At 43.1% G+C, this 23,249-nt stretch overlaps 1 protein-coding gene across 1 annotated transcript in view; it reads left to right on the forward strand.

Moving 5' to 3' along the window:
• The window catches only part of LOC130361409 (cytochrome P450 2U1), a 51,189-nt gene that overhangs the window by 20,367 nt on the left and 7,573 nt on the right, over positions 1 to 23,249 (forward strand). Inside the window, exon 2 of the mRNA XM_056564364.1 lies at positions 14,036 to 14,671. Coding sequence (XP_056420339.1) covers positions 14,036 to 14,671 — 636 coding nt within the window. The remainder of the gene's footprint in view (positions 1 to 14,035; positions 14,672 to 23,249) is intronic.

The following is a 23,249-nucleotide window of genomic DNA, read 5'->3' on the forward strand; positions in this document are numbered from 1 at the left end:
GGGGGCCTGTCTACCTACTGGGGGAGCTCTACCTAATGGTGGTCATTTCTATCTGGGGCTCTGTTTGGGAGCCCTAGCTTTTTGCCATCTGGGGGGGGGGACATAATTATCTGGGGCCCTATTTACATACTAGTGAAGCCCTACATGCCTGCCTACCTGATGAGGGGATGTACCTACCTGAAGGGGGGGGGGTACCTATTTATTGGGGTTGACTTACTTATCAGGGGCCCTATCCACCTTATGGGGTGACATACTGGTCTGCCTATTAATTTTCTATTAATTAGACCTCATTTACAGACTATTTTGGTTGAAATTATTTTATGTACCAGGACAAGTGGATGCTCATGAGGGACAAGGAGATTGTGCTCAGTTTTAGTCCCTTGGACAAGTATTTTTTTTTTTTTTAATTTCCACACCCCTGGGCTTGGTAACAACTCTTTGACACTTGGCTCCATGGAAGAGCAGACAGAGATATAAAAGGTACCATGTGTCTCCTTTTAACAACATTTAACAGTGTCAGCAGATTGGAATGACAGTTATGGAGACAAACGTGTTCAATGTAGTTGAAGTCTGCTGAGATTTATTTGTAGATATATTAGCAAAATAATGTAATAATATGTTAACAGCCTTACATTATATAGAAGTCATTTATTCTCAATTTGTTTTTCGTAAACTAGACATTACTGATCTTATCGCTCATACTGAGTGCCAAAACTCTAGAAACCCTTCCAATCTGGCCACGTGTAGGTACAGGCTCTTGGTGCTCTGTGTGTGCAATGCATTCCTCTGGGAGCATACACTGCAGTGAGCAGAGAATCATGTATAGTCTGATATCACTATTCCACATGGCTGCAATAACTTTTAGCTAGTAATATAGTTTTAGTGCAATGGCCCAGTGTCCCAATTGATATGCAAATTGTATGTCCAGGTGCCACCTGGCAGCTAGTGCTAAATGGCAAATACTATCCAGCTGGAGTGGCCAATATAAAGCACCCTAAGGGTAGGATCACACAAATACGTTGCAGATCTGTTCTGTGTGACCCTACCCTAAGCCTATGTTCACATGGAAAAGGTACGGACTGTGTGCCCAGAAAACATGGGTGGATATTCTGCACATTTGATTGTTCTGCTGGCGCTAGCACCACAGTGAAATCCAAAGAAACAATGAACCTGTTCATTGTTTCTGCAGACGCCAAAATCGTGCTTTCCGTGGAAGAGGTTTCTGCCACAGAAATTCTGCCGTGTTCACAGTGCAGTAGAATACCATTAAAATCCGGAATTCTCCCGTGTGCACAGTGCAGTAGAATACCATTAAAATTGGGAATTCTCCCGTGTGCACAGTGCAGTAGAATACCATTAAAATCGGAAATTCTGCCGTGTGCACAGTGCAGTAGAATACCATTAAAATCGGAAATTCTGCCGTGTGCACAGTGCAGTAGAATACCATTAAAATCGGGAATTCTCCCGTGTGCACAGTGCAGTAGAATACCATTAAAATCGGAAATTCTGCCGTGTGCACAGTGCAGTAGAATACCATTAAAATTGGGAATTCTCCCGTGTGCACAGTGCAGTAGAATACCATTAAAATCGGAAATTCTGCCGTGTGCACAGTGCAGTAGAATACCATTAAAATCGGAAATTCTGCCGTGTGCACAGTGCAGTAGAATACCATTAAAATCGGGAATTCTCCCGTGTGCACAGTGCAGTAGAATACCATTAAAATCGGAAATTCTGCCGTGTGCACAGTGCAGTAGAATACCATTAAAATCGGAAATTCTGCCGTGTGCACAGTGCAGTAGAATACCATTAAAATCGGGAATTCTCCCGTGTGTACAGTGCAGTAGAATACCATTAAAATCGTGAATTCTCCCGTGTGCACAGTGCAGTAGAATACCATTAAAATCGGAAATTCTGCCGTGTGCACAGTGCAGTAGAATACCATTAAAATCGGGAATTCTCCCGTGTGTACAGTGCAGTAGAATACCATTAAAATCGGGAATTCTCCCGTGTGTACAGTGCAGTAGAATACCATTAAAATCTGGAATTCTCCCGTGTGCACAGTGCAGTAGAATACCATTAAAATCCAGAATTCTCCCATGTGTACAGTGCAGTAGAATACCATTAAAATTTAGGATTTAAAGGTAAAGAGTAACCTCTGCAAATAGCCGCAAGCGGAAATTCTTAAGTGTGGATAGACCCTTACTCCTTCCAGCCCTACAAAAGCACCTAAACTGGCAGCATGATTTGAACATAGGACAAATTTATCAAGTGCCATGTGACATTTGATGAATTTGTCCCATGCAGTTCAAAATCAATGCAACATGTGTGTTGTAAATCTGCACAGAGAGTAGACCGTAAGTGATGAATTCCACTCATTTTGTGTGTTTGTATGTTTTGCTGACCTCAACAAGTGCAGCATAACTAAAGTGACAGGTTCCCTTTAAAGGCCTCCTGTCAGCAGCTAAACAGGTGTAAAAATAAGCTAATGGTTAGATAGAACTTCTCATCAGGATTAGGGATCGACCGATTATCGGTTTGGCCGATCGGTATCGGCAATTACCATGCCGATAATGACCCGCCTCCCCGGCCAGAGACCACCGCTGCCGCCCCCATTTCCTCCACCATCCCCGGTTTTATAATAACTTGGGCCCGGGGTCCGCGCTACTTCTGGCTCCTGCAGAGTCCTGCGCCCATCGCTGCGCAGTGCAATGATGAGTGACGTCCTCAACGTCACCGTCAGTGCGCACAGTGACAGCTCAGGCCGCCGCCGGAGCCAGAAGTAGCGCGGACCCCAGGCCCAGGTAATTATAAAACTGGGGATGGGGGAGGCAATGGGGCAGCGGTGGTGGTTGGACTAGGGAGGACCCCAGGACAGGCAGGGGAGAGAAGCGGGCGGCTGTCTCTGGCCCCGCAAAAGTCGCTGCAGTTCATCGATTTAAAGCACCCGCTTTAAATCATTGATCTGCGGGGGGGGGGGGGGGGGGGGGAATAGCCGGTAACTTATACCAGAATATCGGTGTAAGTTATCGGCTGTCAGCCTGAAAGGTTGCAGATTATCGGTATTGTATCGGCCCTAAAAAATCTATATCGGTCGATCCCTAATCAGGATACATTGTTTTTAACTCTTTAGGCCTTTTCAGTGCTGAAAACCTGGTTTTGCCATTCAAAAGCTGTTGCAGTAAGATTATAGACACTATTATAGGAAGTGTAGAAACAATAAAGTAGAGCCCTGTGTGGGACTGTATCTGTAATTCCATTCCCGCCTGCTCCCGATGAATTTCTGACCTACCACCTGTCTCGCAAGGTGTTTGCGGTGTGAGCATGCACAGGATTTGCGGGACCCACATAATTCGTGACCACCTGCTCCTGCCTTCGTGCATTGGGTCATGCGGGATCCCAATCCCGATGCAGGGCTCTTCAATAGAGGTTATAAGGGGAGCTGTCCAGGCATGCTGGGATTTGTAGTTTTGCAACAGCTGCAGGCACCCCTGCTCTAGACTCTATTATAATTGGACATTGGGTTCATCATGGTATTTTTGAAGAACAAGAGAGGACTAGAGCATTCTGAAAACTGATAGAATTAGATTTAGTTTAAAGGAAACCAGGCATTAGATTTTACCATATATAACGCTTGGCAATGCATTATTTGTGGTAAAATCTTTATACTCACCCTCCCCAGGTATGGTGAGGATATGAAGTTTGTAAGTTACCCCTGCTGCTCCATAAGTAGTCCCCTGGGCAGGAAACTATACTTACCTAGTCCCGCTGCTCCTGCCGTAGTGACGTCACCTCGTGGTGATTGACAGCCCGCATCACCGCTCTGCTCCATCTGCTTAGGCAGCAGAGTCATATTTACATAAACTTGCCAAACACAGCATCTCCTGGGTGGGTATATTTGCAACTTTTAAAAGGTGTTTCCTACCCAAACTACTCTACTTGTTCAGGACCCCTCCATATCCCTACCTGAAGCTTTCTTCTGCAAAACAAACTCTATTCTCTCACAATTTATTTGGTCCGGAAAAAAGCCCAGAGTAGCAGCTAACATCATTTCTAGATCAAAACATGACAGTGGCTTTGGAGTGACCAACATAAGTGGATATTACATTTACACATTGGTTGCACTATTGAGACAATGGTGGCGCAACAATCTGGACTCTCCTTGGGTCCATATTGAAAACTCCTCCATATTTCCTTATAAGGTCCATGACCTCCTCTTTCTTCCAGCCTGGAATATATCTACCCCCCCCCCCCCCCTCTCAAATCCCTTGGTGCTAGCATCATACACCGCTTTCTCTCATTATCTCACCACCCTTGCCTCTTCTACCATGCCCCACCCAAAGAACTACCAATCTCTCTAATTCAAACTTAAATCCCTGGTCTAGACATAATACTTATATGATGACCAAGATTTAAGAACTTTTCAGTTTACTCAACAAACCTACAAAGTATCAAACAAATGTGTTTATAAATACTTACGCAATAGACACTTTTTGCAACTCCTAACTCCCTCACCCCAGAGGATTGACGCCTACTTTAAAGTATTTTACCTCGAGCATGAAAAGACTTAAACCACTATACACTTTGTTCACTAAATCTGATGAATGCTGCAAAAACATCCATATCCGCCACTGGGAAAAAGATTTGGGATTGAAATATAGATCATGCGCTCAAATACACCCATACAGTACTTCAATAGTCTTCACATGTAAAATCAGCATTTAAGACAGTGTCACGATGGTATTTCACAAGTGATAAAATAACTAAGGCTTTCCTAGGTTATCTGATAGGTGCTAGTGAAGGTGTGGTCTGAAAGGAACCCTATACCATATCCTTTGGAACTGCCCTCTAATTCATAGTACTGAATCCCCTGCAAGAATCCTATTTGTACTTTATTGAGCTGTCATATTGATTGGTCACCACAACTAGTCTCCCTCCATACCGTGATCTTTTTTGTATTATCTGAATCATTGCAATTGGAAATCAACAATGATTACTATATTTTTCGCCGTATAAGACGCACTTTTTCTTCCCCAAAACTGGGGGGAAAAAGTCGGTGTGTCTTATACGGCGTATACACCACTATCGCGGCGGTCCCTGCGGCCATCAACGGCCGGGACCCGCGGCTAATACAGGATATCACCGATCGCGGTGATGCCCTGTATTAACCCTTCAGACGCGGCGATCAAAGCTGACCGCCGCGTCTCAAGGGAAAGTGACACTAACCCGGCTGTTCAGTCGGGCTGTTCGGGACCGCCGCGATTTCACCGCGGCGGTCCCGAACAGCCCGACTGAATAGCCGGGTTAGTGCTTACAGGACACCGGGAGGGACCTTACCTGCCTCCTCGGTGTCTTCTCCATTCAGGGATCCCCTGTATGGCCGGCGCTCTCCTTCCTCGTCATCACGTCGTTGCGTACGTGCGTCGGCGTGCGTAACGACGTGATGACAGCGACGGAGAGCAAGGATACCCGGCCGGCAGCAGAGACGCTCCGGAGCGACGGGGACACGGCGACAGCGATGGAGCGACATATTACCTCCTATCCAGTGGTCTTCAATCTGCGGACCGCCAGATGTTGCAAAACTACAACTCCCAGCATTCTGGGAGTTGGAGTTTTGCAACATCTGGAGGTCCGCAGGTTGAAGACCACTATTGGGTTCAAAATCTTTATTTTTTTAGATTTTGCACCTATAAATTGGGTGCGTCTTATACGCCGGTGCGTCCTATAGGGCGAAAAATGCGGTAATTTCCTCCATATAAACAGTGATCACCAATCTTAATACTAAACAATTAAACAGATACTAGCTAGAGGTTCAGGAAACATTAAACAGTTCTCATCCATGGTCCACCTCACAATATTGTATAGATATTTATTCCCACCCTCATTCAGTCACTTCCCATTGGGCTTTGGGCCTCACAACACTCATCTCTGCACATATCAGGCTATCCCCGTTTATTAATATTAACTATAATTGGTAGGGTACATACTGGTCATTTATTATACTTGTTCCCAAAAGCTCAAGCACCTTGTTCTCCCCTAATAGGAGTGTTTTATGTTTTATCTCTTTATATTCTTACATCTTTACTAGCGATTTGAATATCTCTTCTCATTGTTTGAAACTTGTAATATCTGAAAAACAGAAGCAGACAAAAGCGCAGATCATGTGCCGTTACTGTGGTGGAGCAGACGTTACCACTAGCAACAGAGGGAATGATGCTCACCGTATGGCACAACACCTATTGTAGCTTGGTTACCCAGTTCCTGGGTGTGTGGTCAGGGTGCAGCCTGGATCGTTCCCGTCACTGGTATAATTCAGGGCGGTCGGAGAAGTCTCAAACAGAGAACTGCAGTTTGCAGTAAAGGCGATCCTCCTGGCGCTCACCCAGTGGTTACGAAGAAACAACCGAATGAGCGCCAGGAGGATCGCCTTTTCTGCAAACTGCAGTTCTGTTTGAGTCTTCTCATTGTTTGACAGCTACGCCTGTCTATTGCAAACCTTATTGATGTGTGACAGCTGCGTCTGTCTACTTTAAGTTATCTTTATTCTCTTATGTTTTACTAAATTTTTTTATTTTTAACAAAAAAATATACTTAATAAAATAAATAAATAAATAAAAAACTTAATAAAATACTGTTGAAAGTAACTTTAAGAAACTGCCAGGCGGTACGCTTGTATAGAACTCTTTCATGCAAACAAAACACATTATGGTCCTAGATGCTTAATCCCTTAAGGACTCAGGGTTTTTCAGTTTTTTCACTTTCGTTTTTTCCTCCTTACCTTTTAAAAATCATAACCCTTTCAATTTTCCACCTAAAAATCCATATTATGGCGTATTTTTTGCGTCACCAATTCTACTTTGCAGTGACATTAGTAATTTTACCCAAAAATTCACGGCAAAACGGAAAAAAAAATAATTGTGCGACAAAATCGAAGAAAAAACGCCATTTTGTAACTTTTGGGGGCTTCCGTTTCTACGCAGTGCATATTTCGGTAAAAATTACACCTTATCATTATTCTGTAGGTCCATACGGTTAAAATGATACCCTACTTATATAGGTTTAATTTTGTTGTACTTCTGGAAAAAATCATAACTACATGCAGGAAAATTATACGTTTAAAAATGTCATCTTCTAACCTCTATAACTTTTTTATTTTTCCACGTACAGGGCGGTATGAAGACTCAGTTTTTTGCGCCGTAATCTGAAGTTTTTATCGGTATGATTTTTGTTTTGATCGGACTTTTTGATCACTCTTTATTCATTTTTTAATGGTAAAAAATGTGACCAAAATAAGCTTTTTTGGACTTTGGAATTTTTTTACGTGTAAGCCATGGACCGTGCGGTTTAATTAACTATATATTTTTATAGTTCGGACATTTATGCATGCGGCGATACCACATGTTTATTTTTATTTACACAGTTTTATTTTTTTATGGGAAAAGGGGGGTGATTCAAATTTTTTGGGGGGAAGGGGTTAAATGACTTTTATTAAAGGGGTACTCCGGTGAAAACCTTTTTTCTTTTAAATCAACTGGTGGCAGAAAGTTAAACATATTTGTAAATTACTTCTATTTAAAAAACTTAATCCTTCCGGTACTTATTAGCTGCTGAAAACTACAGAGGAAATTCTTTTCTTTTTGGAATGCTCTCTGATGACATCACGAGCACAGTTCTCTCTGCTGACGTTATTATAATAATAATAACACTTTCTTTATTGTTGTCCTTAGTGGGATTTGAACCCAAGTCCCCAGCACTGCAAGACAGCAGTGCTAACCACTGAGCCACCATGCTGCCCTTAGCATACACCTGCTATGCATCTGCTATGCATCTGCTATGCATGGTTGCTAAAATGGACAGAGATGTCAGCAGAGAGCACTGTGCTCGTGATGTCATCAGTGTTCCAAAAAGAAAGGAATTTCCTCTGTAGCATTCAGCAGCTAATAAGTACTGGAAGGATTAAGATTTTTTAATAGAAGTAATTTACAAATATGTTTCACTTTCTGCCACCAGTTGGTTTAAAAGAAAAAAGGTTTTCACCGGAGTACCCCTTTAACACTTTTTTGTAACTTTTTTTTTTTGCAGTGTTATAGGTCCCATAGGGACCTATAACACTGCACACACTGATCTCTTACACAGATCACTGGCGTGTATTAACATGCCTGTGATCAGTGTTTTCGGCGCTTGACTGCTCCTGCCTGGATCTCAGGCACGGAGCAGTCATTCGTCGATCGGACACCGAGGAGGCAGGAAAGGGCCCTCCCGGTGTCCTGTAAGCTGTTCGGGACGCCACAATTTCACCGCGGCGGTCCCGAACAGCCAGACTAACTAGCCGGGATAGATTCACTTTCACTTTTGACCGCCGCTTCAAAGGGTTAATACCGCACATTGCCGCGATCGACGATGTGTGGTATTAGCCGCGGGTCCCGGCTGTTGATGAGCGCCGGGATCGACGCGATGTGATGCGGGGTTGCAGCGTGACCCCGCTTCATATCGCGGGAACTGGCGCAGGACGTAAATATACTTCCTGTGTCGTTAAGGGGTTAAAGGGGTACTCCACTGGAAAACTTTATTTATTTATTTATTTTATAAACTGGTGCCAGATAGTTAAACAGATTTGTAAATGAATGCAAAAAGGCCAGGAAAGGAGAGGGCACACTAAAGTGTTACTGCACCTGAATCGGGAATACTGCAGGACATCAGTGGCCCGTAATGAGTCTCCTGGAGGATTCACATACGAGAACCGTGAAGTATCAACAAATCTAGCAAAAAAGGCACGTACATGCACTCACCGCTCAATGGAGACTGCTCAGCATGGGGGTCCGGTCCACGGAAAGGCTGGGTCACAGCATCGATGCAGGTAAGTGGGCGCTCGGAGCGCCCACTTACCTGCACCGATGCTGTGACCCAGCCTTTCAGCAGACCGGACCCCCATGCTGAGCAGTCTCCGTTGAGCGGTGAGTGCACGTACGTGCCTTTTTTGCTAGATTTGTAAATTACTTCTATTAAAAAATATGAATCCTACCAGTACTTATCAGATGCTGTTATGATCCACAGGAAGTTCTTTTCTTTTTGAATTTCTTTTCTGTCTGACCACAGTGCTCTCTGCTGACACCTCTGTCCATTATAGGAACTGTCCAGAGCAGGAGCAAACCCCATAGTAAACCTCTCCTGCTCTGGATAGTTCCTAAAATGTGTGACAGGGGTGTAAGCAGAGAGCCCTGTGGTCAGGCAGAAAGAAAATTCAAAAAGAAAAGCACTTCCTGTGGATCATAACAGCAGCTAATAAGTACTGGGAGGATTAAGATTTTTTAATAGAAGTAATTTACAAATCTGTTTAACTTTCTGGCACCAGTTGATTAAAAAAAAAAAGGTTTCCAGTGGAGTTCCTCTTTAGATACATAGGTTTATATTATATCAATGAAGGTAACTCCAGGTAGTACATAATCACTATGGTTGTAATTGGTTATTGTATCTATATATGTGACCCAATATTGACCATAATAGTGACCCCACACTTGTCTTGGGACTGATTGGAATTCCAACAAACAAGTACTATCTGCTGTTTGTCCTCAAAATAGGTAGGATATTTTGGATTTTTTTATATTGGTTCTAGGTGGTAAATAAGATCCGATGTGTTCCCTCGTCGTACATCATAAGACTTGGAACCTGCTGCAGGTCAGGCTGTTACTTGTATTTTGGAGAGCAGCTGCTTTGTTTATGAAGCAAGGTCCATGGTGACAGTCGTATGAGCTGTGTCAGCATACTACACTAAAATGAACATGCCGAAGTGTCCTACAGAAAAAGGATTCTTTGCTTTGTTGTGCTACTATATGAATAGCATTGCGGGCTTTAGTAGAGATTAGATAGGCTACACTATAAAGACTATGGGGGAGATTTATCAAAACCTGTGTAGAGGAATAGTGGAACAGTTGCCCATAATAAACAATCAGATCGAACATAAACATAAGAAGCAGTTTGGTTGCTATGGGTAACTGCTCCATTCTTCCTCTGTTCAGGTTTTGATAAATTTCCCCCTATGGGGATCAGTGGTCTAGAGAAGAAAACCTCATAGCACTGTCGTGCCTCACCCCTTATGCTTTTTACACTATGGGGGAGATTTATCAAAACCTGTCCAGAGGGAATGTTGCCCATAGCAACCAATCTGCTTGCTTCTTTCATTTTTAACAAGACCTCTGCAAAATGAAAGAAGCAATCTGATTGGTTGTTATGGGCAACTGGGCAACCTTTCCTTTGCACAGCTTTTGATAAATCTCCCCCTATGACCTTACTGTGAGAGGCTGGTACAATAACTTGGTTTGGTTTTTGCCCTATGTTGTTTTATTTCCCTACAACCCTGTCCTCTGATGAATTTGGCATTGTCACTAGAGGAAACATGTCGGGTGTTTAGCGTGTAATAGGAGACTATAGAAACAGACTCCTGTGGAGGGTCCATCTTTATCTCAGTGTTTAAACCCCTGGAAAAGAAGGGAATAACAAGGCCTTGTAATAGGGCAAGGTAAAGCTCTTATTTCTGATAGCCAACATCATTGCATATTTATCCATCTAAGGAATATAAGGATATACTCCTGTATCTAAAGCAGGGCTTTCCAAACTGGGTATCGCAACACATTAGTGTGTCTGCGGCAGTCCCCAGGGGTGTGGTGGGACTGTCCCATCCCGCAGCAGCCGCTGCTCACTGTAACATAAGTAAGCTGTAGTCTTTGTTTCGTCCACCAAGGTGCAATGTTTTGGCGGCAGGGCCATGGATACCAAGCTGTCTTATTATTATTGCCATATGTATTGCATCAGAGGTTGCATAAAAAAAACTGCAGCAGCACCACAAAACTGCAGTTCTTTTGCTACAGGCTTTACAAAAAAGGGACAGCTTTCTATATGTTCAAGCAGGGCCCTCACTCCTCATGTGTAATATTGTTATGTGTGATATGTGTCCTTATTTCTAACAGCACAATTGAAAAGTGATGCGGATCTGTTGGCACTATATAAATTAGGGATGCACCAAAAGGGAAATTTTGGTCCGAAACCAAAAATTTAGGCTGCTTGGACGAAAGCCAAAACCAAAAATGCATTACCCCACCCCCTTTTTTTAAAATATAGTTTTTGTTACATTTTATTACTTTTATTTTGGGATGTAATGTGACCAAAATCAGCAATTTTTGCATTTGGGATTTTTCTGCATTTACACCGTTCACAGTGCAGGATCAGAAACATAATAATTTAATAGTTGGGACAATTACACACGCATCGATACCAAATATGTTTATTTTTATTATTTTTTCATATTTTTTATATGGAAAATGGGAAAAGGAGGGTGATTTAAACTTTTAATAGGGAAGGGGTTAATGGATGTTTTTTAAACTTTTATTTAACTTTTTTATATACTTTATTAGTCCCCTTAGGTGACTTTTAGGAAGAATCATTATCAATTAAATGAAGAGCCAGGGACACCAATGATGCAGAGTTAGGTCCTCCGGCTACCTCCACAGTGGATCGGCCCGGATGTCAGCTGCTGCAGGCACCTTCTGTGTATGACGCGGGCCCGCTTCATGTCCTCACCTGACCCATGACGTACATGTATGTAATGGGTCGGGAAGGGGTTAAGCCACGCCCCCCAAATTTTTTTGGCGAAAAATTCAATCAACCGAAAATGCCGAAATTTTCGGCAGCCGAAATTTAGGTGCATCCCTAATATAAATGAATAAATATTATTTTATGTTGTTTGTATGGGTTTTAGTACTGTCTTCACATGAAGTTGTGTCTCTTGTTTGTGTCAGTGTTTTCTTTTTGTTGTCAGGTTTCCCAAATTCTCAATTGTTTTTCTCAACCATTTCCTGGCAAAGTCCAGGCTGCTGGAATACCCCCAAATGATATTGCTGCAATGGAAGAGTTTCTTATCAAGCAGATTAGATGCCACAGATACTGTATACAACAACATACTTGTTTTTCATGTAGTTTGCCCTCGAGAGCAGAACTGTCTTCTCAGTTACTAAATCCTTCAGCTCATTTGTTTTGTAGAAAGACTTAGGGGGTAATTTATCACTCCCTGCACCAGCACAAACTACACAAAAATGTTGTGCAAGCCCCCTTTTCCAAAGATTTCTTGTGGAAAGTGTGAATTTGCATAAATGTATTTTTGAAGGGAATGAAAAATTCCCCCTTAGTGTCAAAATGAATTATACTTATTTTCTATTAATGTCATTAACATATAGTGAGCAGGCAAAAAAATGGCAAATTTATTTTAGATGTTCTCTATCTGACTTTTTAGTACCAGACATTGCTCTTTGCCCAGTGCTTCCTACCTAAACCTTGTGGAGAAGGAAAAACAACACTCTTGTCCTCATATCTCATCCTCATATCCCAAACTTATACTCATATCCCATCCTCATGTCTTGTCTTTACATCCCGTCCTCATACCCTGTTCTCATGTGCCGCCCTCATCCTGTTCTCACATGCCGTCCTGATATTCAGACCTCTTATCCTGTCCTCAGGTGGGGCTAAGTTGTGATGAAAAGATTGTAGGCTTAAAGAGTGCCTATCACCATCTAAACTTTCCCTAATCCCCCTCCCCATCTGTCCCTGATTCTGCCTAAGTCTATCCCTGCATTTATTTTGCTTTAAAACCCCCTAAAAATACCTTTTTTATGCTCTTTAGTAGCTCAATTCAAGGCACAGTGCACAGGAGGTTGTCATAGCAACAGCAAGATAAGCAGTGCATATATAATTAGCCATGTGGAAAGTGGATAGAGGGGAGAGGAACTGAGGAAAAGAGAAGAGGGAATGTATTCTCTCTGTTTGCTCCCTGCTTGTGTACAGCTCAGTGCTCCCTCCCTCCTGCTGACAGGCTGGGAGCTGCGCTGATTTCACTCACTGAGTCCGAAATGCTTGCTGACAGGATTTCTAGGGAGACCCCTACTGGAAAAGTTTTTAAAGTTAAAAAAAAAAAAACATGAAAGGAGGAAATTTTTTGTAAATTAAAGCAATTAAAAAGTTGTTCAGTAGGGCTTTATCTTTAATATATAAAAAGTTTGTTTCATGAAAGGTACACTTTAAAATAGAAAGGGGGGGCAAAGCGGAGCTTATGAAGTAAGGTACCGGAAGTCCCTTAGTCCCATTGAGGCCACGCCCACTCCCTTTAAGAGGATTTCAGACCAAGTGAACTACAGAAAATAGGTATTTTTTTTACAAAAATAAACATGCTAGAGACATAAAAAAATATATGATCAAGATTAGGTACTGAGGAACATATTACATTTTTTGGGGGGAGAGGTGGATCTGACAGGTATGCTTTAACAACTGTAGGCAGCCTGGAGGTCTGTGTGGTAATGCATAGAATCTATGCGTGCTGGGGGCTTTGACTTACTATTTCACCGGGATTCACTTTTTCTGTCTGGTGTTTTTTTAGTGAGATTACAATAAACTATTGTTTTATGGCACTTAAATACGGAGGCGTGGGATAGGCTTCAGGCTATCCTGTTGTTGTTGAGGTTTTGCCCATAACAACAAATCATAACTCAACCTTCATAACTCAATGAGCTCTGGTAAAATGAAGCTGAGCGGTGGTTGGTTGCTTTAAAAAAAACAGACAGTTTTGGTTCTGACTTAAAAAGTGGCAGCCCCCCTCCCTTTGGCTTATGTATGCACATTGATGGACTGCAAGGCTGGTCACACACATTCCATGTTGTTAGTACATACGTAAAGGAAATCTGTCAGCAGGATCACCCCACACTAGTGCTGCCTATTAGTGTTAGCTGATGCTGCCTGTTAGTGTGGATGATGCTGATCGAAATGATGGTAACCATATATTTCTAGGTGCTTATCTAAATATGTAAATGAGATGTGAGCATGCATGCGCAGCTACATGCAGAAGAGGGAACACATGAATATTCATTAGGGGGGGTGCATGTGCAGCTCAGCACAGAAGAGCGAACGTAAAACTTACTATTAGGGAGCGTGAATATATATATTTAATGTAGATTTATTGTAGAAACACAGTAACTTGACTGCTTATTCTGTTTTTCAGGCATTGTTTTTGCAAAATATGGTCCTATATGGAGACAGCAGAGAAGGTTTTCCCATTCAACTTTGAGGCACTTTGGCCTTGGAAAGTTAAGCCTGGAACCCATTATTATTGAAGAGTTCAAGTACGTGAAGCAAGAGATGATGAAGTTTGGCGATAAAGGCTTTAGCCCCTTTCAGATTATTAATAATGCGGTCTCCAATGTCATCTGTTCCATAAGTTTTGGTAAACGTTTTGACTATGAAGATAAGGAATTTAAGAGCATGCTGAGCATGATGTCCCGCGGCCTGGAAATCAGTGTCAACAGTGAAGCCATCCTTTCTAACATCTGCTCTTGGATGTACTATCTTCCATTTGGACCATTCAAAGAGTTAAGGCAAATTGTCATAGACATCACAGGATTTCTTAAAAGGATAATAGAGGAGCATAAGCTTTCCCTAGACCCTGAGAACCCCCGGGATTTTATTGACATGTACCTTCTTCAAATAGATGAGGAACAGAGAACTCAACTGGAGAGTAGTTTCAACACTGAGTACTTGTTCTATATTATAGGTGATCTCTTCATTGCGGGAACAGATACCACTACAAACACACTTCTTTGGTCTCTCTTGTATATGTCCCTTTATCCAGATGTCCAAGGTAAACCTCCTAGAAGCTATGAAGCCTAATGTAGTTGTCTCATCAGACACCCCATATTGTATTGGAGTCTTAGGTTAAAGGGGTACTCTGGTGTAAAACTATTTTTTTTTTCCAAATTAACTGGTGCCAGAAAGTTAAACAGATTTGTAAATTACTTCTATTTAAAAATCTTAATCCTTCCAGTACTTATCAGCTGCTGTATGCTCCACAGGAAGTTGCATTTCTTTCTATAGTTCTTTTCTTTCTGACCACAGTGCTCTATGCTGACACCTCTGTCCATGTCAGGAACTGTCCAGAGCAGCATAGGTTTGCTATGGGGATTTGTTCCTACTACTACAGTTCCTGACATGGGCAGAGGTGTTAGCAGAGAGCACTGTGGTCAGACAGAAAAGAACAACATCTGCATGTGAAAAATGTGTCTGACCAAGATAGAGAACCTGTGTAGGCATGTGTGCAGGTGTTTAGTTATGTGATCCTAGCACATCATATGCAAACCACCGCTCAGTAATACAAAATATTACTACTGTACACCTTACATTCTATGTCAATCTATGCATCAAAGAGAAATACAACATTGTCATAGATATTTAACAATCTGGTTGCCACAGGTCCTGTATTAAAGCATAAGCAATCCACATTGGTGGGGGGTCAGACACCTGGCACCCCCTACCACAGTTTTTACACTGTTTACATAGGCTGCTGGCTGGTGTGTACTAGCAATCATACTTTCATACTTGCATTGTTGTTCCATTCAAGTAAATGGGACAATGCTGCAATGCTTTACACCACCGCTTTAAAAAGTAATGTGTTTGCATGAACAAACTGTCTCGCAGCTGATATAAACCTTGAAGAGGTTGCAGTGCTTACATGAGCACCATGGTTTCTTCAAACAGCTTTGTCATCGGGGGTGCCAAGAGATGGACCTCCCACTGATCTAAGATCCGTGGCCTATCTTAGAGTACCTATCATCAAATAAACTGTCCCTAATCCCCCCCCCCCCATCTGTCCCTGACACTCACTAACGCTATCCTTGTCTTCGTTTCTACTTAAAAATGTTCATAAATACCTTTTTCCCCCTCACTAAGGCTGGTCATTTCTTCTGCTGTGAGCAAGGGAGGAAGGGGGAGTGGCTTGGCAGGCGCGACGTCATCTGAAGCCTGGCCGGGCTCACTTCGGCCCTTCTACCTCTCTTTCTAATATATATATATATATATATATATATATATATATATTAGTGTTTCACAACCATAGGGCCTCCAGCTGATGCAAAACTACTACTAGCAGCCTATTTGTGAAACACTGATGTCCAAACATATGCCCATCACTTACCTTGGATTTAGAAGACCTCGATCACGGATAAGGAAGGCAGACCCGATCCTCAGTCAGAGCAGCGCTGCACTGACATATGGCCAGCGCGTGTCAGCTCTCCTTCTCAGGCAGTAGGAGCCCCCATGACATGGCCGGCCATGTCAGGAGCGCTCTCTGCTCTGCTGCGCGCACAGCGCAAGCTCCTGCCTGTCTGATTGACAGGGAGCAGCGCTGTGCGCGTCACGTGGCCCGGCTGCAGTCTGAGATTTCGGACTCATGCCAGGCCAGGCATGAGTCCGAAATCTATAAAAGACTATCTAGGGAGACCCCTAGTGGTGGATTTTTCAAACAAATTTCTCAATACAATTATAATTATTTTTTTATGATATGCCTTTAGGAAAGTGCCCCAAATGTAATGTAAAACATATCAAAAGTTTTTTTCATGATAGGTACACTTTAAGGTTAGGCCATCAATTTATAAGGCTAAATAACCCTTTTTAATCTAAGATGATTGAATCACCAGCAGTAATCAGCTGAATGTGCATATAATAATTTATACCTGGGATTCACCAGTTAGCTGATAAATAATGTAATGTAATAGGGCCAAAGTACACAGTGCGCTGCCCCTTACAAAGTAAGCGATTTCAGTGTCACTCGTTCCACCTTAATAGTGGGTCAAATAACTGATAACACTATCAATTTTTATTCTTTCTAGAGCGAAGTAAAACCAATGTAAGGCTACGTTGACACTGCCGGTTATCTCCAGCAGTGTAAAGCCCGTTATTTTAGAAGCGGGAGAAAAAATATTGCTTGCACCGTCTTTTCTTTCTGAAAATAACGGCAGCTATTGAATACAATGGAGTCCATCGGGACCCATTATTTGCCGGCCGGCAAACTGCAAAAAAAAAAGGGAGTTTGATGGCCGAATTTGCCGGAGCATACCGGCAGCGTGAAAGGGGCCTAAAAAGGGTTTCTTAGACAGAGCTCAAAGTCACAACTGCGCCAAAAAATTATAACTAGTGACATGCATCTACATCAATGAAAAGTTTCTAAACTTTCTCCTGTTTTATTTCAAAGCCTCACAATTTTTAGGTTCTTTGATTGCTGTCAGTGAATGCAAAGAGGACTGTTTACAGCGAGAGGCTGAAAGGAGATTTATTAAAATCTGTCCAGAGGAAAAGTTGCCCAGTTGCCCATAGCAACCAATCAGATCGCTTCTTTCATTTTTAACAAGGCCTCTGTAAAATGAAAGAAGCGATCTGATTGGTTGCTATGGGCAACTGGGCAACTTTTCCTTTGCACAGGTTTTGATAAATCTCCCCCTGCTCTCAGCTGAAAGGGGGATACAGCAGTGGCGTTGCTAGGGTTGGTGTCACCCGGTGCGGTAGAAAATGGTGTCACCCCCATACCTCCCCCCCCCCCTCAGTAAGTTTTTAGCCTGTTGTGACAGACACCACTGTTGTAGCGCATTGTGAGAAATTCCAGTATAATAATCAGATATACCAGTTGCCACAGAATGGGAAAGTGTTAAAGAAGTTTTCACCATTGAAATATACAGCTCCCAGAATTACTTAAAGGGGTACTCCACTGGAAAACATTTACTTTTATATCAACTGGTGCCAGAAAGTTAAACAGATTTTTAAATTACTTCTATTTAAAATCTTAATACTTACAGTACTTATAAGCTGGTGTATGCTCCACAGGAAGTTGTGTAGTTCTTTCCAGTCTGACCACAGTGCTATTTGCTGACACCTCTGTCCATGTCAGGAACTGTCCAGAGCAGGATAGGTTTGATATGGGGATTTGCTCCTACTATGGACAGTTCTTGACATGGACAGAGGTGTCAGCACAGAGCACTGTGGTCAGACAGAAAATAAATTAAAACGGAAAATAACTTCCTGTGAATCGCTTATACAGCAGCTAATAAGTACTGGAAGGATTAAGATTTTTAAATAGAAGTAATTTACAAATCTGTTTAACTTTGTAGCACCAGCTGATTAAAAAAAAAAATGTTTTCCAGTAGAGTACCCCTTTGAGCAGTGGTGAGGTTATGCTGGGAGTTGTAGTTTCACTGACCTAACTGTAGAACTGACAAGTGACTACAGCTCTGATGTAGAGAGGAGAATGTACAATGGTATCAGTGACTACAGGTGACATCTTCTCTATAGTGAGGAGAATACACAATGATATCTGACTACAGGTGACGTCTTCTCTATAGTGAGGAGAATACACAATGATATCAGTGACTACAGGTGACGTCTTCTCTGTAGTGAGGAGAATACACAATGATATCAGTGATTACAGGTGACGTCTTCTTTATAGTGAAGAGAATGTACAATGATATCAGTGACTACAGGTGACGTCTTCTCTATAGTGAGGAGAATACACAATATCAGTGACTACAGGTGACGTCTTCTCTATAGTGAGGAGAATGTACAATGATATCAGTGACTACAGGTGACGTCTTCTCTATAGTCTTTCCTTATCTAATTCGGATGGTACATACCGCCAGGACTTGTTCCAGCTAAAACTTCTGTCTGCAGAATGTGACGCCCAGACGTCTCCTCACTATGTCAGCGCATTCTCATCCTCTATATGAAAACAATTATTATTATAAACCTGAGAGACACTGTATCTTCTAAATATAATACTACTATACTCTTTGATTATAAACCTTCCATACACTGTACCCTCTGAATATAATACTACCACACACTGTACATTCTGAATACCAACACATACTGTACCCTCTGAATATAAATCTGCCACATACTGTACCCCTGAATATAATACCGCCACACACTGTACCCACTGAATATAATACTACCACATACTGTACCCTCTGAATATAAATCTGCCACATACTGTGCCCTCTGAATATAAATCTGCCACATACTGTGCCCTCTGAATATAAATCTGCCACATACTGTACCCTCTGAATATAAATCTGCCACATACTGTACCCTCTGAATATAAATCTGCCACATACTGTACCCTCTGAATATAAATCTGCCACATACTGTACCCCTGAATATAAATCTGTCACATACTGTACCCCTGAATATAAATTTGCCACATATTGTACCCCTGAATATAATACCGCCACATCCTGTACCCTCTGAATATAATACTACCACCCACTGCGCCCTCTGAATATAATAATTAGAGATGAGCAAACTACAGTAAATTCAACTCGTCACAAACTTCTCTGCTCGGCAGTTGATAACTTTTCCTGCATAAATTAGTTCAGCTTTCAGGTGCTCCCGTGGGCTGGAAAAGGTGGATACAGTCCTAGGAGACTCTTTCCTAGGAATGTATCCACCTTTCCGAGCCCACCGGAGCACCTGAAGGCTGAACTAATTTACGCAGGATAAGTCATCAACTGCCGAGCCGAGAAGTTTGTGACGAATCGAATTTACTGCAAGTTCGCTCATCTCTAATAATACTACCACAAACTGCGCCCTCTGAATATAATACTACCACAAACTGCGCCCTCTGAATATAATACTACCACAAACTGCGCCCTCTGAATATAACGTTGCCATACAGTGCACCCTCTGAATATAATACCACAACCGCAGTAACACCCCTCAACATCCGTTAGCTGATGCTATTACCACGGGAGGGGGGTATTGGTGGTGTTGCTAGTGGATGATGGGGGTGCTACTACTCAGGGGGTGTTGCTGGAGGATGATGAGGGTGCTACTAGCCATCCCCCCTGGCAGTATCATCCCCATCATCCATCGGCAGGATCATCCTCCTGGCAGGAGCACCGCCATCATCCACCATCAGGATCTGCTGATGGAGGTGCTGCTGGGGGGGGGGGGGTGTTGCTGGTGGATGATGAGGGTGCTACTGCCAGGGGGGGGAGCATTAGGTAGGCAGCAGTTCCCCCACATTAGGTAGGTCGCAGTTTCCCCACATTAGGTAGCATCTATTCCCCACATTAGGCAGCATAGATTCCCCACATTTGGTACCAGTTCCCCCACATTAGGTAGGTACCAGTTACCCTACATTAGGTAGCAATTTCCCCACATTAGGTAGCACAGATTCCCCACATTAGGTAGCACAGATTCTCCACATTAGGTAGCACAGATTCCCCACATAAGGTAGCATACACTCCCCACACTTGGTAGTAGTTTCCCCACATTAGGCCGCAGGTTCCCCACAATAGATTGCTGGTTATACCACCCCCCCCCCCCCCCCCCCCCCCACACACACACACAAAAAAACACATACAACACAGAGAGACTCACACACAAATACACACTCACAGTCACACACACAGTCACACACACACACACAGAGTCACACAGTCACACACACACAGAGTCTCATACACACACAGAGTCTCACACACACAAACATAGATAGAGACAGACACACACACTCACCCATCCAGCGCAGCGCTCCTTCTCACCGGGCGCCGTGCGAGTGACGTAACTGACGTCCTCCTGCGCGGCCATACGGTGTGACGTCAGGCCGGCGCAGACGTGGGAGCGGAGGCCGGGCACAATGCTGGTGAAGGTGAGGGGGTGTGTGATGATGGACGGGCGCACAGTGCAGGAGAAAGAGGGGGGTTGCTGATGGACGGGCACACACAGCGCGGGGGGGGGGGGGGTTGTGCTGACGGATGGGAGGCCGGTCGGGCACCGATGGGGGAGGTAGTGTCTGTGTAGCTGGGGGGGTGCGGCTACGGAGCGTCTTGGTGTCACCCCATTAGGTTGGTGTCACCCGGTGCGGGCCGCACCCCCCGCACCCGGGTCGCAACGCCACTGGGATACAGTTGTATTCGGGCAATGATTTCTGAGCTGTACAGCCAGTATAGCAGAGTACAATAGATGTGCATTGCTGCTCCTGATGTATGTAACTCAAACACAATTGCCCAGACTGGAGACAAGTGTATGAACAAACATATACAGTATATGTTAAACAGCACATTAGCCTATGGGTGATGAATGCCATTGTATGGTATCTGTCATGGCATCTCTTATACAGCTACCTTGGGAAGCTCCAATTAGGTCACTGACCATTTATGGCAATGTTGCCCAACCAGGGTGCCTCCAGCTGTTGCAAAACTACAACTCCCAGCATGCTGGGTGTTGTAGTTTTGCAACAGCTAGAGGGACCCTGGTTGGGAAACACTGGTCTATGGACATTATCATCTTCTCGAGGCAGAGATGCAGGGTACCTAGTCCTCTCCTCCTTCTGAGCTCCCTGAAGGGCTATGTATGGTACTGCTGGTAACCGCACAACTCCCATTTTGCATTAAGTGTGTGCTAGGTGTCTATCAGCAGTATCGCTGCTCTGCAGGTCACTCTGGAAGAGAAGGCAAAGGCTCACAACAGAGTTAAGGGGGAATGCCGGTGGAAAACAAATGTTTTCAAATCAACTGGTGCCAGAAAGTTAAACAGATTTGTAAATTACTTCTATTTCAAAATCTTAATCCTTCCAGTACTTATCAGCTGCTGTATACTACAGAGTAATTTGTGAATTTCTTTCCAGTCTGACCACAGTGCTCCCGTGTCAGGAACTGTCCAGATTAGAAGCAAATCCCCGTAGAAAACCTTTCCTGCTCTGGACAGTTCCTGACACAGAAAGAGGTGTCCTGTTGTCAGACAGAAAGAACTTCACAAATTTCTCTGAAGTATATCTGCAGTATACAGCAGCTGATAAGTGCTGGAAGGGTTTTATGGCACCAGTTGATTTTACAACATAATTTTTTTCACCGGAGTTCCCCTTTAAAGGGGTGTTCCGGCTTTATACATCTTATCCCCTATCCAAAGGATAGGGCATAAAATGTATGATAATAGGGGTCCCACAGCTGGAGACCCCCCACGATCTCTGTGCAGCCGCTGGCATTCTGTGCCAGGTGCTGCCTCGGAGACGGGGACGTGACGTCACGGCCACGCCCCCTAGTGACATCACGCCACACACCCTCCATTCATGTCTATGAGAGGGGGCATGACTACCCAGAATACCCCTTTAAACTACCCAGCCTCCACAGCGAAGCATTGATGATGTATATATGGACAGTTATATTAATTAAAGCATACCTCCAATGTATTTTTCGACAAATGACTATCATGCAGCCCTTTGTACAATTAATTTAAAATTTGGCACCTAAATGCCTGAAAGGGGCAAAATTATTAAAAGAGCTTAGTGGTGAGCTAGCAAAACCGTTAACAGATTTATTTAACCAATCACTGGTAACAGGAGTCGTCCCAGATGATTGGAAATTTGCAAATTGTCGTGCCCATTCATAAGAAAGGTAGTAGAGAAGAATCAAGCAACTATAGGCCAGTAAGTCTGACATCAATAGCGGGGAAATTAATGGAAACCCTACCAAAGGATATGATTGTGGAACATCTAAAATCCCAAGGATTGTAAGATGAAAAACAACATGGGTTTACTTCAGGGAGATCATGTCAAACAAATCTTATTGATTTTTTTGACTGGGTGACTAAAATAATAGATTGTGGAGGGGCAGTAGACATCGCATATCTTGATTTTAGTAAGGCTTTTGACACTGTCCCACATAGAAGACTTATCAATCAGTCATTGAGCTTGGACTCCCATATTGTTGAATGGATTAGGCAGTGGCTGAGTGACAGACAACAGAGGGTTGTAGTCAATGAAGAATATTCAGAGCAAGGTCTTGTCACCAGTGGGGTACCTCAGGGATCTGTTCTGGGACCAATTTTGTTTAATATCTTCATTAGTGATATTACAGAAGGTCTCGATGGTGAGGTATTGGTCTTTTTGCTGATGACACAAAGATATGTAACAAGGTTGATGTTCCTGGAGGAATACACCAAATGGAAAAGGATTTAGGCAAACTAGAAGAATGGTCAGAATTCTGGCAACTGAAAATTTATGTGGATAAGTGCAAGATAATGCACCTGGGGCATAAAAACCCTCAGGCAGAATATAGAATATTTGACACAGCCCTGACCTTAGTATCTGAGGAAAGGGATTTAGGGGTAATTATTTCAGAAGACTTAAAGGTAGGAAGACAATGTAATAGAGCAGCAGGAAACGCTAGCAGAATGCTTGGATGTATAGGGAGAGGTATAAGCAGTAGAAAGAGAGAAGTGCTCATGCCGCTGTACAGAGCACTGGTGAGGCCTCACTTGGAGTATTGTGTGCAGTACTGGAGGCCGTATCTCCAAAAGGATATAGATAGTCTAGAGAGAGTTCAGAGAAGAGCCACTAAACTAGTACATGGATTGCAGGATAACACTTACCAGGAAAGGTTAAAGGAGTACTC

This window comes from Hyla sarda, chromosome 1, assembly GCF_029499605.1.
Source record: "Hyla sarda isolate aHylSar1 chromosome 1, aHylSar1.hap1, whole genome shotgun sequence".
In the NCBI taxonomy this organism is placed as follows: domain Eukaryota; kingdom Metazoa; phylum Chordata; class Amphibia; order Anura; family Hylidae; genus Hyla; species Hyla sarda.